Source organism: Ammospiza nelsoni, chromosome 4, assembly GCF_027579445.1.
Source record: "Ammospiza nelsoni isolate bAmmNel1 chromosome 4, bAmmNel1.pri, whole genome shotgun sequence".
In the NCBI taxonomy this organism is placed as follows: domain Eukaryota; kingdom Metazoa; phylum Chordata; class Aves; order Passeriformes; family Passerellidae; genus Ammospiza; species Ammospiza nelsoni.
The window spans coordinates 65,971,516-65,987,183 of record NC_080636.1 but is presented as its reverse complement, the minus strand read 5'-3'; the positions used below and the strand labels follow the sequence as shown (position 1 = coordinate 65,987,183).

At 38.3% G+C, this 15,668-nt stretch overlaps 2 protein-coding genes across 3 annotated transcripts in view; one reads left to right on the top strand and one right to left on the bottom strand.

Moving 5' to 3' along the window:
- TBCK (TBC1 domain containing kinase) overlaps positions 1–14,658 on the bottom strand; it is an 88,573-nt gene extending 73,915 nt beyond the window's left edge. Inside the window, exons 1-4 of one of the 2 annotated variants that reach the window (XM_059470272.1) lie at positions 14,638–14,658; positions 13,400–13,565; positions 10,690–10,924; positions 8,758–8,830 (exon numbers count right to left, since the gene is read on the bottom strand). In XM_059470272.1, the coding sequence (XP_059326255.1) occupies positions 8,758–8,830; positions 10,690–10,882 (266 nt within the window). In that variant the 5' untranslated portion in view covers positions 10,883–10,924; positions 13,400–13,565; positions 14,638–14,658. Of the gene's footprint in view, positions 1–8,757; positions 8,831–10,689; positions 10,925–13,256; positions 13,304–13,399; positions 13,566–14,637 lie in introns of those variants that run through there. The other variant, XM_059470273.1, reaches the window with a different exon arrangement.
- A 299-nt stretch (positions 14,659–14,957) lies between these two features.
- The window catches only part of AIMP1 (aminoacyl tRNA synthetase complex interacting multifunctional protein 1), a 31,388-nt gene continuing 30,677 nt past the window's right edge, over positions 14,958–15,668 (top strand). The window contains exon 1 of the mRNA XM_059471371.1: positions 14,958–15,000. Within this exon, the coding sequence (XP_059327354.1) occupies positions 14,999–15,000 (2 nt within the window). The 5' untranslated portion in view covers positions 14,958–14,998. The remainder of the gene's footprint in view (positions 15,001–15,668) is intronic.

Below are 15,668 nucleotides of genomic sequence, written 5' to 3'. Positions count from 1 at the left end.
AAGTCTCTAACTCATTCACAAGGTTATTTCACACAGGATATCTTCAACAAGTTCATCGCTCACCTGAGGAAACTCAGAAAGCCCTTTCAATCCTTTTTTAAAGTTCTAAGCTGCAAGCCTGGCTTTAAAAGCAGCACAGATGATGTTACACTTTTATGACAGTCTCAACTTGTAATGTATGATAAAAGTCCATGAAACAAGAGATGAAGGCACAGATAAAGAACAACTTTATATACAGAGCATATAAATACAATAATAATTGTATTTATATGCTCTGTATATAAAGTTGAATACAACAATTGAATACAACAGTTATATCAGACTGGTGATTTTTCAGATAATTATCACTTTGAATAATTTAAGCCATAAACCAAAAATTTTCAAACATTGCACCTTAATTCCTTTTGGACATCCAGCATTCATCCCAAAAAAAGGGAGAGCAAATGAAAAAAGTAGTTTTGAAAAGTAAGTATACCTTCTAAAGTGGTAGTTTAATGAAATTTCCAGTGCCATCCTATTTAATGCACAGAACAGGAAAGACAATCCACATTCCTAGTTTTGATCTTGCCCCTGATTACCTTCTAAAAAGTTTTTTTTTTTGCATCTTAGCCTCAGCTGGCTCATATGTAAAACATGTAATAGTGATATATTACATTGGACCAAAACGTGCAATGAAATAAATTATTTCAATCATTAGATACAAAAATTAGATAAAGTAGCCCTCATTTAAAACTCAATCAAAGACTCAGCATTCTTACAACTGACTATACACACTGAGTAACATAATAGAACTAGATGCACAGGTGACAATAAAAGAACAAGACCTAAAAGGGGGAAAAACAAGAGAATGACCTCAAAATATACAATAAAGGAGTAGCTTCAATAGGATTATATACACGTACCAAGTGTCACAAGGCGAAAATTTCATTGAAGGAAACAACACATCTCACATTCTCCTCTCCTTCTCCAAAAGGAGTGATCTCAAAAAGTAGTAGAATTAAGATCAATTGAAGTCAGATCTCCAAAAAGTTTTTGCTTTCATTTGGACTCCTCTGAACAAAGGCACCTTTAAAAAGCCATACATTGTGACTGATACTCCATCAATTCTCCCTGCTGCAAGTGAGGGCAAGATATTGATCTGATATTTTAAGATTATAGGAGTGCTTTTTCCCATTTGAGGTTATAATGTACAACTCAGTACAACTGCATATTTTACTTTATTTTTAAGGAAGACCTATACCTATGGCATAGAGAATAGAGTTTTACTTAACATCAGCCGTATCGACTGTCTCCTCCACACTGCAAGGGAAGTGATGGGTCCCTAACCTCATCATACAAGGAGATAGATTCCCTCATTCTTACTGTGGTGCCCTAGGTGGATCAGAAAAATCTGATCAATGAAAAATTTTAAAAGAAAAGCTGAAAATGAAGGGTAATTATTGATGCAGTTAACGTTGTCGCAGCTGTGTGGCAGTATAAACTGAACTGACAGCTCTAGAAATCATGACTAGCTGTCAATAAACAGTGCTCTCCTTGCAGTCAGAGAGGACTGGCTTTTTAAAATTAATTTATATTGGCATCTCTATGAAAGGATTAAGCATTATTAACAAGCCACTTTCCTAATTAAAACCCCTTCTCCCTCAACAGAACTTTTAAAACTATGATCAAACCTTGCAACACTTCCGAAGACAGGCACCCAATGTAAATTATATGTTGCAACAGTGTTACTTTAACAAATAACTTGGCCATAACACATTTAAGAAAAAAATCTAAATATCTAAGGCCAAAAGCCTACCTAGGTATGTTTTAGTGCTTAGCTCAAAAAATCTGGATTCCTGTATCAATGGTACAGATATTGCTAAAAAGTGAAACAGAATGGGAAGTTTCAAGAAGAACAGCCTGCAAATTCAAGTGATCAAAGAGACTTTACAAGTAGACCAATAAGCAGTGGTGCTGCTAGGAATTTCACAGCTAACACCTGATCTTGCAAAAGCTGCTAGGAAGTACATCACTTTGATCTATAAACCAGTACACATCATCACAAGAGGCAGGAAACACCTATCTGGAGAGGTAACCATAAACTTGCGTGTAGACAAAACAGATGCCTGTGACTATAAATTAGGAATTTATCAATCACCATACAATTAATACTAAATGTTCTTCAAACTTACAAGAGAAATGTGATCACCAAAGGGGGAAATAGAGAGGGCTGCCATTGCATGTAGTAGAAAACCACACATCAAAATCTGCGAGACTAAAGGGCAAGAGAAGCAGAACCAACTGTAAATGTACAGTAGACACATCCAAGTACACAGGAAGGATGACTGGCAAAACCTAAAAAAACACTACTGGAAGTACAGGAAATCACACTTTGCACGGGCTGGACAGTGCTGATTACATAAAAATATCAGGCATTAGATAACAGTAGAAGAAAGACCAGTTCATGCTTTGCTTGAAGAGCTCTCAAGCTTCACCACCTCGACTTTTAAGAACCACCAAGGGCCACAGCTGCCACTGTGGACTGCACAGCACCAGTCTCGTGGTACTGGATACACACAGCTCATTTACAGTAAGTATCAGTTCTGTGTACAGAGTGATGAGTAATAATATGCACGAGCCAACCTTTAGTGAGATGCATATTGCTAATGAATGAATAAAACCTTTAAACTAGCCTGATCTGCCAGCCTTCTAAACACTCCCATCACAACAGTGCCAATGCCCTGGTACCTATTTAGTTACACACCCAAGAAGAGAATATCCATATGCCCAGAAGAAACAAATCTCAAACCACAATGACGTTAGAGATGTTTGCAAGCATATCAATGCATCTAAATAAACCAGCTGTCTGATCCCTAATCACTGACAAATGTTCCCTTGAAGACATTGCTCAGTAGTACAAAAGCAAGAACTTGCATTTAAGAAAATAAAGTCCCTTTCTAGAAGGACGCACTATAAAACAAGTCTAACAAGTGCTCACTCTTCCTTTTTTCTTCTTTCTAGAAGAAGGATGAAGCGTCAAACACTGCATTTTGTTAAAATAACCATATACTAACCACATCTTGTTCTCACAATCTACAGCAATTTTGATGCTAAATACAACTACCATAAATCAACATTTGGATTAATAATGTGCTTTAAATCCCCTAAGATTTGCACAGTACAACTTTGACATTTGGGTTTTCAGCCATTAGCTCATTAGTACTAATTTGCTCATTAATGCAGAATGGAATTTTAACATGACCCTTACACAATTCGTTGCAAAATTATCTTGTAGGATGAAGCTACCCTCCCGCTGAGGATGGTGTTTTTTCTGTTTGAAACTCAACATTCTCTTTCACCAGAAATTGTAGACTCAGAACTCTCCAGTACTTTTGTTCTTAATTAACTCAGCATAACTCATCCTCTGTTTAAGACCTTTAATACAGCTTTTAGCACGGAAATCTATATGAAGTGTCTACAAGAACTAAAGAAAAAGCTCAGCTGAACAAAAGGTTGAAATAATCATACACTTTTTCCCCATGCACAGACTTTATATTGTCATGGCCTAAGCCCAGCTGGAAATTAAGCAGCATGCAGCCACTCACTCAACTTCCCTCTCTTCCCCTCACCTCAGTGGATTGGGAAGAAGAATCAAAGTAAAACTTGTAGGCTGAGATTAGTGGCATAATTGACAGTAAAGCAAAAAACAGTAATAATGGTAAATGATAATAACATTGGTCATGAAATGAGAAAACCAGTGATGCACAGTGCAATTGCTCACCAGCCCTGAGCAATGCCAGGCCCCGTCCCAGACCCAGGCTGGCCTCCCTTCCAGGTAACTCCCCCAGCTGGTGCTGCCCATGACGTGGTGTGGAACATCCACTGCTCAGTTTGGGTCACCTCTCCCAGCTCTGCTCCCTCCCAGCTTCTCCTGTGAACCTCCTCACTGGCAGAGCATGAGCCAAGGGAAAATGTCCTTAACTCAGGATAAACATGGCTTAGCAAAACCCCAAAACATCAGTGTTATCAACAACATTCTCATTCCAAATCCTAAACATGTACTGAACAGCTACTGAAAGGAAAGCAACTCTACCCTAGTTGAAATCAGGACAATTACATACAGCTATAATACACATTTTAGTAGCAAGAGGCAGACACTACCAATCTCAAAAGAGTAGGATTCTTCACTTTTTTTTCCCCTGCTGGAAGACAAGATAAGAAATAAGCATGCACTCACTGTTATGTTTCACATATAAGGAGGAAACACTTACGTGTTCTAAAATGTCCTTGTGCTGCCATCAAACACTGCAGCCAAATATGCAACAAAAGAATTTGGTTCCATACCTAAAAAGATCACTCAAACAAGGTATCTCAAGCAACAATGTTCATCTCTATACCTCATGCAAACTGCACCCCTTTTCCATTCCAAACAATTGTTTTCTTGTGAGAGTAAAGGCAATCACAGGAGACAACCTATGCTAAAAGGAATGCTACAGGAAGATTGGCAGTCAGGCTAAAAATTGCTCACAGAAATGAACCAGTGCTTCTACATGAAGAAAAGCATAATTGGACAATATATAAACAATTCCAGACTAGCAGATAATCTTTCATCATACCTATGCAAGTAAAGCATTATTAAGAAAGTAAAGAAAAAGTCTATAGACACTAAATGTCCAAACTATAGATCTTCACACATACTTAAGGGAAAAAAACCCTTTAAGTTTGTTTAATAATGCTACTTAATTTTATTATTACATAATTTATCCTTGTCAAATTCAGCCTTATTTTGATACATGGATTTCTCATGTGAAATTCCAACACAGACTTGATTCAAAGCAGAATACACTCAACCCATTAAAACTCTTTTCATACGCAGCTCTCCAAGTCAAATCATGTAAAACCTTCAGCCTTTTGATGACTTGCACCTGTTTTACAAACATTTTTGAAGAATGCCTGGCTACTCAGAAATTGTTTTCCTCCCCATCTAATACCTTCTGTACCACAGTCTCACTTCAAGTTTGCCAAAGCACACCAACAGCAATGATGGCGTGAAGAACTCTAGTCCAATCAGTGAGCAGACAACTGTTTAATGGAGCCAAATAAAATGTACTCATCCAAATCCATCAGATCATGTTTTCTCCAAACCAGTAAACAGCTGCAGACACAGTCTGCTTCCCATCAAATGTTCTGTGTATAACAAACTATACCTTGTATCTGATGGTTCACTAGTAATTTTTCAATACCATGACTTTCAAAACATATGACAACTATATTTTATTGAAGAAAGGAATGGACTTAGACTGTCCAAGCCACAAATGGAAGACCCATCCAGAAACTGTACTGTAGGTGCCAAAAGTCTGCTGAGTGTCAGTATTTTCTGGCATTTTTATTGTTATGAATACAAGTGCAGATCAACTTCTTCAAAGAAGAAACACACTTGAAGCATGACAGAAAAGGAAATGCTCACAACTCCTTTTATAACAGCACAGGAGCAGAGAAAATAACTCCTTTAACACTGTCTGGAAAAGAAATCTCAAAGGAGTAGTTGGAAATGTGTTTAAAAGATGGAGAACCTTAAAGATAATTGTACATCCTACATTCTGGTCTTTGGTAGCAATACTAATGACTAGCAACTTGGAAAAACTAAAATTTTGATTGCCACTTTAGTGAGACTGTTAAAGTATAAAACATCTACCCACAATGATTTTTTGTGACTTATTTTCAATTCAAAGAAAATTTTCAAATTCAAAGAAAAAAATCCTTGTATGCACAGGAAGACAGAGGAAACCAGCTAGACTGAGATACATCTGCAAATCTCTGAACAGCAATAAACCATTGTGAGCTTAAATCAGGTATTTACTATTTTTGTGAGACTGTACATAAATTCCTAGCCTTTGAAACATTTAACTGACTCCTGAACACACTTCAGAAAGCTGATTTTGCACTTGTGTGACTGTTATAAACTGAAATTAAGTGCATCCTTTCAGTGAGCACAACAAACAGGATACTAAACTGAGAATATGCAAACAGGAAACAATGACCCGGACTACAATCTCTCTCAGGGAAGACAGTGGGCAGCAGTCTGGTGAAAAATGGGATATCAATGCCTAAAATTCTTTTCCTATACCAATGACTAAAACTCTAATCCTACTCTTATTATACCCTATTATCCATGGTTGCAGCCTGAATTTCCTGTGGCACACATCTCCAAAAGAGCTCTCCTGCTGCTACTGTGATGCCCAATGGAAACACAGTAAAGAAAATTTGGATTAATGCCACTTTTAGAAGCATTAACTGCAGTTACTATGTTCACTTGTCTATCCTCTGAAAAAAGAATACCAAAACACTAGAGAGCTGTAATAAATTCCTTTTCAGTACCTGCTTCCCTGTGGTAAGAATTGTGAAAAGCTGATACTCATTTTCTCCCTTTCAGAGTTCCTGATTTTTACCTGATAAAAATTCTTATGGCAGAAGGGAAAATTTACCTGAGAAGAGTTCTTATAGCTTATTCCAGGATCCCAAATATGCAACACTCAAAGCCGAAAATAATCTGGCCATAAATTACCAAACGCTTACTTGCATTAATCTTTGAAAATGAAGTTGAGCATGTCAACTTTGAGGACAACAACAAACAATCTCTGCAATTCCTGGGGACTGCTGACCCAGTATTGTTAGGTAATGAATGAATTCTTGAATATGTCACAAGTCCAATTTCTAGCAAATGTCTGATGATATGCTCAGTAAAATTATTTTCTCCACTGTGACAGAACACAGCAGTAAACACTTGAAGATCTAATTTCCAGAATTTGGCCCCTACATGCAGCTGATTTATTAGAATTAGAAAACCTAGGGAAGTCTGAAGATAACTGAAGAAAGAACATAGCTACATTTATTTTTAAAAAATATAATTAATATATTAAGGAATGTATGCTACACTTGATGCATGACTTCAGCAAAGATTAACTGCAAATAACTATCAAACAGCTGTATGGCCTGTTTTCCAAAATGTATTGAAAGATAGACTGTACATAATGTAATGTCTTGAATTTCAGCACTAACATAATAGAAGATTTCCTGCTGACTTTACATCAGCTTGTAGTACAGGTGCAAAGGACTTAGGTTACTGGCAAGCATAAGGAAAATTAATCTAGAAACCAGAGGAGCAGTTTCTCACATTCCATAAACAGTTTAAAAAATTAATTGCAATGGCACATGCATCAGCTCTGGATGTGTAGCCAGCTATGCTATCACTGACCAATGTAATCAGAATTCATAAAAAAGCCAAATATTTCCTCCAAAGGTAATTGATATACACAGATCACATAACCAATAAGTGGGAATTGGTCCTCCCAACTTATTTCTGGAAGTTTCTAGGTCTCCCTAGGAATAAAAAATTCTGGTATCATTAAAAATATAAAAGGAAAAGGAAAACGTCAGTCATGCAAGAAATATCATTTGAAGTGAACCTAATTTATCCTTTAGCTGCTTCTGCAAAAACTGTAATTCACAGTAGATGAAACATTAAAGTCTCTAAAAACTGTGGATAATATCTATAGGCTATATTGCAGCCCTTATCCTCAAGTGTCACAACATCCAGAAGAAATCCCACTGGCTCATTAAAAGAAAGATCTGATAGTAGAACAATTTATTACAGCAAAAACTCTCTCAAGACAAGAGGAGAAAATAAAGCCAGGCTTTGTGCAACTAGTTTTAACAGAGCCACAGCCCAAAGAGCTGAGGTTAACATCACAAACTAAGGAAGTAACTTAGTTCAGCACACCAAAACGTGAAGTTGCATACCTTACCAAACTACCTAAAAAGATCTAAAAAATCTTTCTGGAGGCCCCAAAAGACATGCTAGTATAAAAGGGCAAAATGAATGTGCTTATAGAGCACATCTGCTATCTGGGGAAATTTTGTCACAGAATCTACCTAAGTATACTGCATCAAGCAACTCAAAGCAAATGAAAATAGCTACAGGGAAGCTTTCTCCAAAACAGTCCAGAAGGAAGCAGGCAGTCTGGGCTGCTTCTCATCTGACACCAAGACACACATGCTCAAAGAAGAACAGTGTGAGGACTGAATTTAAAAGGAATGAAAGGAGCTTCTGATGCTTTAACTGTTTGGGAACTAGGCACAATAGGAACCTGATGCAAAACTTTGTGAAGAACTACAACATATATCACACATGAAAAACCCTTTAGACCCAATACCTCTTTGTCTAAGAAAAAATTGAAGTTGTATTTCCCCAACATTCCTCAAGCTACAGCCCTCTGCAACACACATTGTCATACAAGTCCAAGTTCACAAAATGCTAACACAAACACAGGGCATATTATCTGACATCTTGTTCACTTTCTAGATGATAAATTAATAGATTTCTACAAATAAAAAACACACACACACAAATTCTATCTGTTCTAGTGAAAGCTGTATTTCATCACCTAGCAGACTTAACCTTCACATTAATTCTTAGAAAGTTCCATATCCTGTCATAGGTCTCATTTTATTTTTAAAAGGAAACAACAAAACTACATTATTTTCTGAGCTGCAAAGTATTTCTTTCAATTGTAAGCAAGTTCCCCATAACAACATTTCACAGAAATGAGTACTCCCACTTTGGGTCCATATTCTTTATCTGCTAAGTAATGTTTTTAGGTTAAACTTTAACAGAGTAAAATTTAGCTAAACAAGTAAAGTTAAAAGATGATCCAAGATTTTGCCACAGATGATATGTGAAATAGTGATGAGTGGATTTGAGTTAGCTTGACAGCTCACCTGACAGGCTTTCTTTCTCGTAGCAAATCTTCCAGACTCTTCTCACAGTGTTCAGCTGCCACAACCAGTCTCTCTAATTTGAAAAAAAAAAAAAAAGGTATAAGAGGACTGGAATCCAAATTAAACTCTGAGAGTAGAGACTTCTTGTTGTACCTGTTTGGCAGATGTTGAAGTATTTTGACATACCTTGTATGGAAAATTACACATAAATAAATGTCACAAGACATACAGCTTATGGATAACACCACTATTTTTTGTTTATGAGATACAGAAGATTATCTTCCCATTTTCCTCATGCAAAGCACTGTCAATCCAACCATCCATGCATTCAGTAATCTCCTATCAAAAATGTTGAGATTGCCATGTACAATGCTAGCATAGATTTTTTTAAAAGTTTAATTTTACCAAAAAAACCCCACATTTGAATGTTTTTTGGTTTTTTTTATACTCCCCCTTTGAAAGCCTTTTGTGGAGGAATTTACACATCTAATTTATTTTTGCATTGTTTTGCTAGTCTGCTCTCACATTTCTCTGCAAGAGTGGAAACTGACAATTGCAAGCAGAACTCCACAAACATGAAATCATTAGGCACAGAACTGACACATGGAAAGTTCTGCAAGTATCAAAATGATAACATTTGCTGCCAAATTTTCCATAGTATATCAAAATTCTTAACTGCCATTCTAACCATTATTAAAACAGAACACTTTCCTGACTTCATGGTTAGACATTTTATTTACTATCCTTCAAGTTACTTCAACTATAAGAATGAATTCTTTCCTTCATTTTTATACACACAGATAAATCTTCATGTCCTTTACTCTTTTTAATCAAAAATGCCATCTTTTATTATTTTTTATTTACTAAATGTTATGTTAGTTAATATTTCCTAACCTTTCATCCCAAATAATATTGTAAGAAAATCCCAGGTTTTGTTTCAAGGAGTACTAATAAATACAAACGAAAATTATTAAAGTTTTTAGACCTCCTGACTGCATAAGTGAAAAATTACATGTTTGAGGGCAAAGGAAAACACATAAAGAACTCCCTGACCCATAGAATACTTCAGTATCTGGAGTTGGCAATATCCTAATTTTGTAAAAACCTAAAACATTCCATCATACTGCATTCTAAAAGGAAGAAAAATGACTTGCCCTACTTTATGAGAGCCTGCAGATAATCAAATACATACAATGCACTTTTGTATGGGAACAGTGTTGATTTAAAAGTTAAGGGTGACAATGACTTAAATTGTCACAGGTGTTGCAGCCTCTTTGTGGAAATTATGTGTTGTAGTCCTGCTGAGCTTGCAACAGAACATCTAGAGCAGAAAAAAAGAAGATACGTTTTATTTGAGCTAACAACAAGTGTGACAACAGGTACTGAAAGAAACCTTTCAAACCTGTGCTAGAATAAAATAACCCCTAGTGGGAGAAATCTTAAAGAAATCAAAAGATAATAATACAGGAAGCTAGCAGCCAGGACATGAGATGACAACACCAGCTGCAAATCAAGAACAAGAAACCTAACCATCACATGAAAATGTTCACAACATCAGAACATGGGTGTAGGAGCTCACCATCAAAAATACATCTATTTCCATATTCCACACAAAGACATGGCAGTGCAATTGAGCTCAGGAATTTCAGTGAGGTATAAAAAGAAGGAAGTTCTTACCTTTTATCTGTTAGTGTAACCAAAAAGACAAGACAGACAACTAATCTCTCCTTTCAGTCTACAGAGAAGAAGCAAAAGAGCCAATACCACCAATCATAGTAAAGGAATTCAGGAATTTTGACACTGGAAACTGTCACTTGCTGGTGCTATGAAGGCAGTATTCTGCTCAGTCACCTTAAAATATATTGTCACCAAAAAAACCCCAACCCCAAATTGTAATCATACAAAAAACTTGCTCGTTAAACAGATACTCACCATGTTTACCTCTGGTAATGTCAACGTACTGGCAAAGTCTGGGATGGGTGATTGTTTTCAGGATTTGAAATCTGCCCAGAATTTTTATGGAGTTAGGTGTTAGAGGGAGGCCATTACTTCCACAGACATCATGTGGCAGAGCTGAGGCAAAGAAGGTGGAGGCACCCATCACAGTGTCCTTCAAAGGAAACATCTTTCTCACACAATCTTAAGCCCTTCAGAGCAATTTGTGTTCCTTCAACAGAGAACACAGAGTAAAAATTTATTAGCAAAAGACACAGACTCATGTTACTAGTTGTTTACAAAATAATGCAATTTAGATCTTTTTTACCCCCTCAGGAAGTCACACAGGAGAAACAGAAAACTTTAAAATATGGTGTCTCAAAATTTTTCTTTCTCTAAAAAAACAATCTTGTTCAAAGCAAAAAATTCCCAATAAAAAATACCAGATTTATTTGTGAATCCCAACTGACAGCAACTCCATACAGGTTGCACAAAAATCCTTATATACTAAACATATTTACTAGGTCTATGCAAATGGATCTTAGGAAAGATACCTTCTGTTTTAACTAATACAGTCCAACTAAGGATAAAAAGCAAACATAAAGATTGATCTCATTTGTGGGTTTTTTCCCCTGAAGAAACACAAGCATGAGATATGTACTTTTACATTCTAATAAATATCAAAATAAATAGTATTGAATATAAATGTGTAGTGTTAAGGAATCAAACCTAAAAAAAGCAAGGAAAATCCAAAACAGCTTTGACCACTGGAATATTTATATTAGTATTTGTATTAAAAGTCTTATTTATAAAGATACAATACTTTCATATCTCATGAATATTTCATAATTTTTTGCAGATGATTTATTTTAGGATGTGAACAATGCACATTACAGTCAGATTTTTCCACTGGAAAGACATCAATTGGACAGAGTGCAAGCACAAAGATTTACTGGCATGCAGCAGGTTCCAATTGGAAACCCATAAGTGTGTATTTATAAGAACCCCCATTCCTGTAAAAACATCTGCCAAAGAAACTACTCAACATCACAAAGAAAATATATATTAAACACTTAGAAAAAATAGCTTAGTTTACAGATTCAATTACAATCTTGATTGGCACAATGATCCTCTAATGCTTGCTCTAAAATAGAAGAAAAGGAAGTTATTATGATTAGAGTGGAGGGGAGGGGGAGTAAGATGGTCTAGCAGCAAGATGCCTCATGTCTCAAAGAAGGTAAATATGTAGTGTACAATATATCTATTGAGGTAAAATGTTCTCATTTTTACTGTAGAAAAATACTGTTAGATAATACTTCTCCAATGCACTGTACCTGCATTCAGCTGACACTTAGAAAGGAATTTTAATAAAAAGAATTGTTAAATCACAACAATTTTAACCATTTTAAGTGATTAAACTTTCCTTGCACTTCAGATCACTTGGCTTACAAGGAGGAATTACAACACCTGGAATTTGTTCAAGTAGGCAACTGCACACTCATCACTTGTTCCCTTTGGTTGGGAACCAGACAGGCAAAAAGCAAGACCTGAGCATGAGATAAGCAAACAACCCTTCCTGTCACCCACCAAAAGGAATCAATGAAGAATTTTAACAGGTATGGAATAAATTCTCCTCCTACAGAGTTAATTACAGGGAATCCATGAAAGCAACGAAAAAGGTTTTCCAAGATATCAGTTGCTAGTTCTGTCAATTGTTACCCTCACAATCAAACTGATCTTTCCTTAATTCTCAACTTACACAAATTCCAGAGACTGAGTTGAAAAATAAAATGAGTAACCCCAAACTTAAGCCTTCCACCACCTTTAGAAAGGGACACATATTACAGTTTAAATGAAAGGGGGTTTTTAACAAATTTAGTCTCAACACTTCTCTAGTAACTTACTGACATTTCTAAATTCAAAAAGAATGGTTATAGATATTTTAAAAGTTCATCTAAAAAAAGCTTTTCTCTGACTATTTTTAAATTGAGGGGGTTTGTTTGTTTGTTTTTGATTTCTTTTTTCACTTCACATCAAAGTCTGGCAGAACTAAAAACACAGGAAAGTGCTACACATTGTCCCTACTGGATTGTACACAATTCTACAGCTCCAACTCACTTTTACTGTATAGAAAAGACACATACTGCATTAATTTTATGATTTGAAGGAATTAATTATATCCTGCAGAACCTCTTTGAAATAAAAACCGGAAGAGAAGAAGAAAGGTTTGTTATTCTAAACTGACACCAGAACCAGTTAATTCAAATTCAATTTTGGGGTTGAATTTTGGAAATTCAATTCTGATAATCCAAAACAGCAAGGATGGAAGAGGAAGTGAAGACTTGTCTTATTAATGTCATATAAAATTACTGAGTCACTGTTTCCAAAGCACCATTTATTCCATGTATGAGAGACAGTCAGTCACATCTGTGAACCATGCCTGGCATAAAGATGAGAAGTCCAGGAGTGGATTTGTTGCATCCCACCTCTGAACAACCTTCCCCAGCTCCCTACCTTCATCCAAATCCTCCTTAGAAACCTTCATAGTACACAAAAGCACTCACCAACATCCTCAGCAAAATCAGGAAAAAAAAAGACCTTTAGAAATTCCTGTTCAATATTCAGATTAGCACTATTCTAAAAATTTTGCAGTAGGTATCGTTTTGATGTTCAAAAATGAGAAATAAAATACAAAGTGGAACTTCACCTATCGAGCAATTTATTTGCTCCTCCAAATATCTATTGCTCTCAGAGAAAAGTGTTTTTTCTTCAGAAGTCAGGCTTTTCTAGAACCATCATTTCCAACTTCTCCACTGCATGTCCACTTCTTCAGTGCTTAGGTGATTGACTTAAGGGACACTAAGAACGCTGCCCTTAGGGAAAAAAAAGTCACAACATAATAAATTGATTCTCAGAAGCAAATATTGCACATACAAAGAGACCAACCTGAATGAGTCCTTCCAGTGAAACACACCTATAAATTCCTAAAGCATCCACATGCAGAAATCACGGTAAACAGCCCCATTAGGAACTTGAAATGCCTGCTGACCGAAATGCCTCCTGAGTACTCAGGTGTAAATATTCCTTACCTTATGAAGGCAGCTTTTCTGAGTTAAAATATAATTATACTGATATTAAATTATTTTTAAAGCAATTGAGAGCAATTTCAGGAGAGCGGGTACCCTAAACGTCCTATACTTAACACTTTTCCATGAAATCATGGTATGCTAAACAAAGTGGGCCATTTCACAGGAAGAAATTCTTCCACAGAATAACTCTGCTCTTAAGTCTTAAAATACTCCTACTACCACTACAAGATATTATTAATTTGATATTATTATTGTTAATATTATTATATTATTAATATAAGAAATATAATTAATTTGATATTTTTATTATAAAATTAATAAATATTAATTTTATAAAATAACTGAAATAGAATATACAACTCTAACTAGTGTCGCTACTTCACAAAAAACCCTGAAACTGAGTGATTTCACAAAGTTTATTAAAATGCAGAACAGATATTGAAGAAAACTCGAATTCTGCTACATCAGTATCATAATGAAAACCTACAATCGGGTTTGCCACCGCTTGATTTATCCGACACACACGGATTCAGGAACTAAACCTGGCACAGAGAAATGGCTTTTAGCCGGTTCTCTAAAGGACTCAGAGAAATGCTGGGGACCCTGATCCCCCCTACGCTGCTACACCGGGGCAGAGACCCCTGGGGAAGGGGAGGGGACGGGGATGGGAAAGGGGAAGGAGAAAGGGGATGGGCAAGGGGAGAGGGATGGGAACAGGGACTGGGACGAGGAGAGGGACAGGAGAAGGGGAAGGGGATGAGGATGGAGGGACGGGACAGGTAGCGGGACCGGCGAAGGAGCGGAGGGAGGAAGGCGAAGGAGCGGTACAGAGGGAAGGCAGAGGCTCCGGTGGTACCTGCGCCAGCGCCGCCGCCCCCGGCCCGCCCCCAGTGATGTCACTGCTCCCCGCCACCCGCTCTCTGTAGGGCCGTAGGGGCGATCCTCACAGTGCCTGAGCTTCCTTTTTTTCCCAACAAAAAACCCAACACAAACAAAACAAAACAAAATAAAAGAGAGAAAGTTTAACACCCGTTCCCCTGTGTGTGTGCGTGCTCTGCCAGTGCTCTGGAACGACGCGCTGGGCGCCTAACCCCTGCGCGTGCTGGGGGAGCGAGGCGCTCTCGGGCGCCTGCTTGCAAACGTCAGGCGCTCGCTGGGGCAGCCCTGCGAGCGGGTCCTTCTTGCCCGTGCGGGCGGCGGCGGCGGCTCCTCGGTTCATGTGAGTTTCCCGGCGGCTCCGCGGCTCGGCCGGGCGGGCTCGGCCCGCACCGCACCCTCGGTGCCCGCTCCGCGCTCCGCTGGCCACGGAGGAAACGGCGTTATGGGTGCCCCGGGGCTGCCCCGCGGGCCGGGCCCGGCCGGGCCGAGCTCTCTGGGGTGGGGGGGTGAGAGGGAGCCAGGCGGGGCCCCGGTAATTTTCTGCTGCCAATTTGCTGCGAGCCGCCGGCGCGGCGCGGGTGGGAGCCCCGTGGGACACCCACCCCGGGGTCGAAGGGAGGCCGCCCTCGTGGGGGAGTATCCGAGTATCGGGATCGGAGCGGGAGCCGCAGGAAGCGGCGGCACGGTCGTGGTTCAGTTCATGCCAGGGGTTTTATCCCGAGCGCTCGGGCTGTGGGGCGGCGTGGCAAATTCACATCTTTGCGTGGGGACACGGCCGTGCGTGGAGCGGCTCGTCTCAAAGCCGTTCGTTTCAAAGCCGTTCGTCTCCAAACGGTTCTGGTCCTTCACTCAGTGCTGTCGCTGGAATGAGCGCTTGGAAGCGGCGTAGGCTGGCGGGCTGTGCGAGGAGATGCTGTGTTAGCCTGGAAAGTGCACGCACGGGAATATCCACTGACGTTTGCTTATTGCTAAAGGAAACGTAAATGCTGCCTCACTTTTGAGTAATTA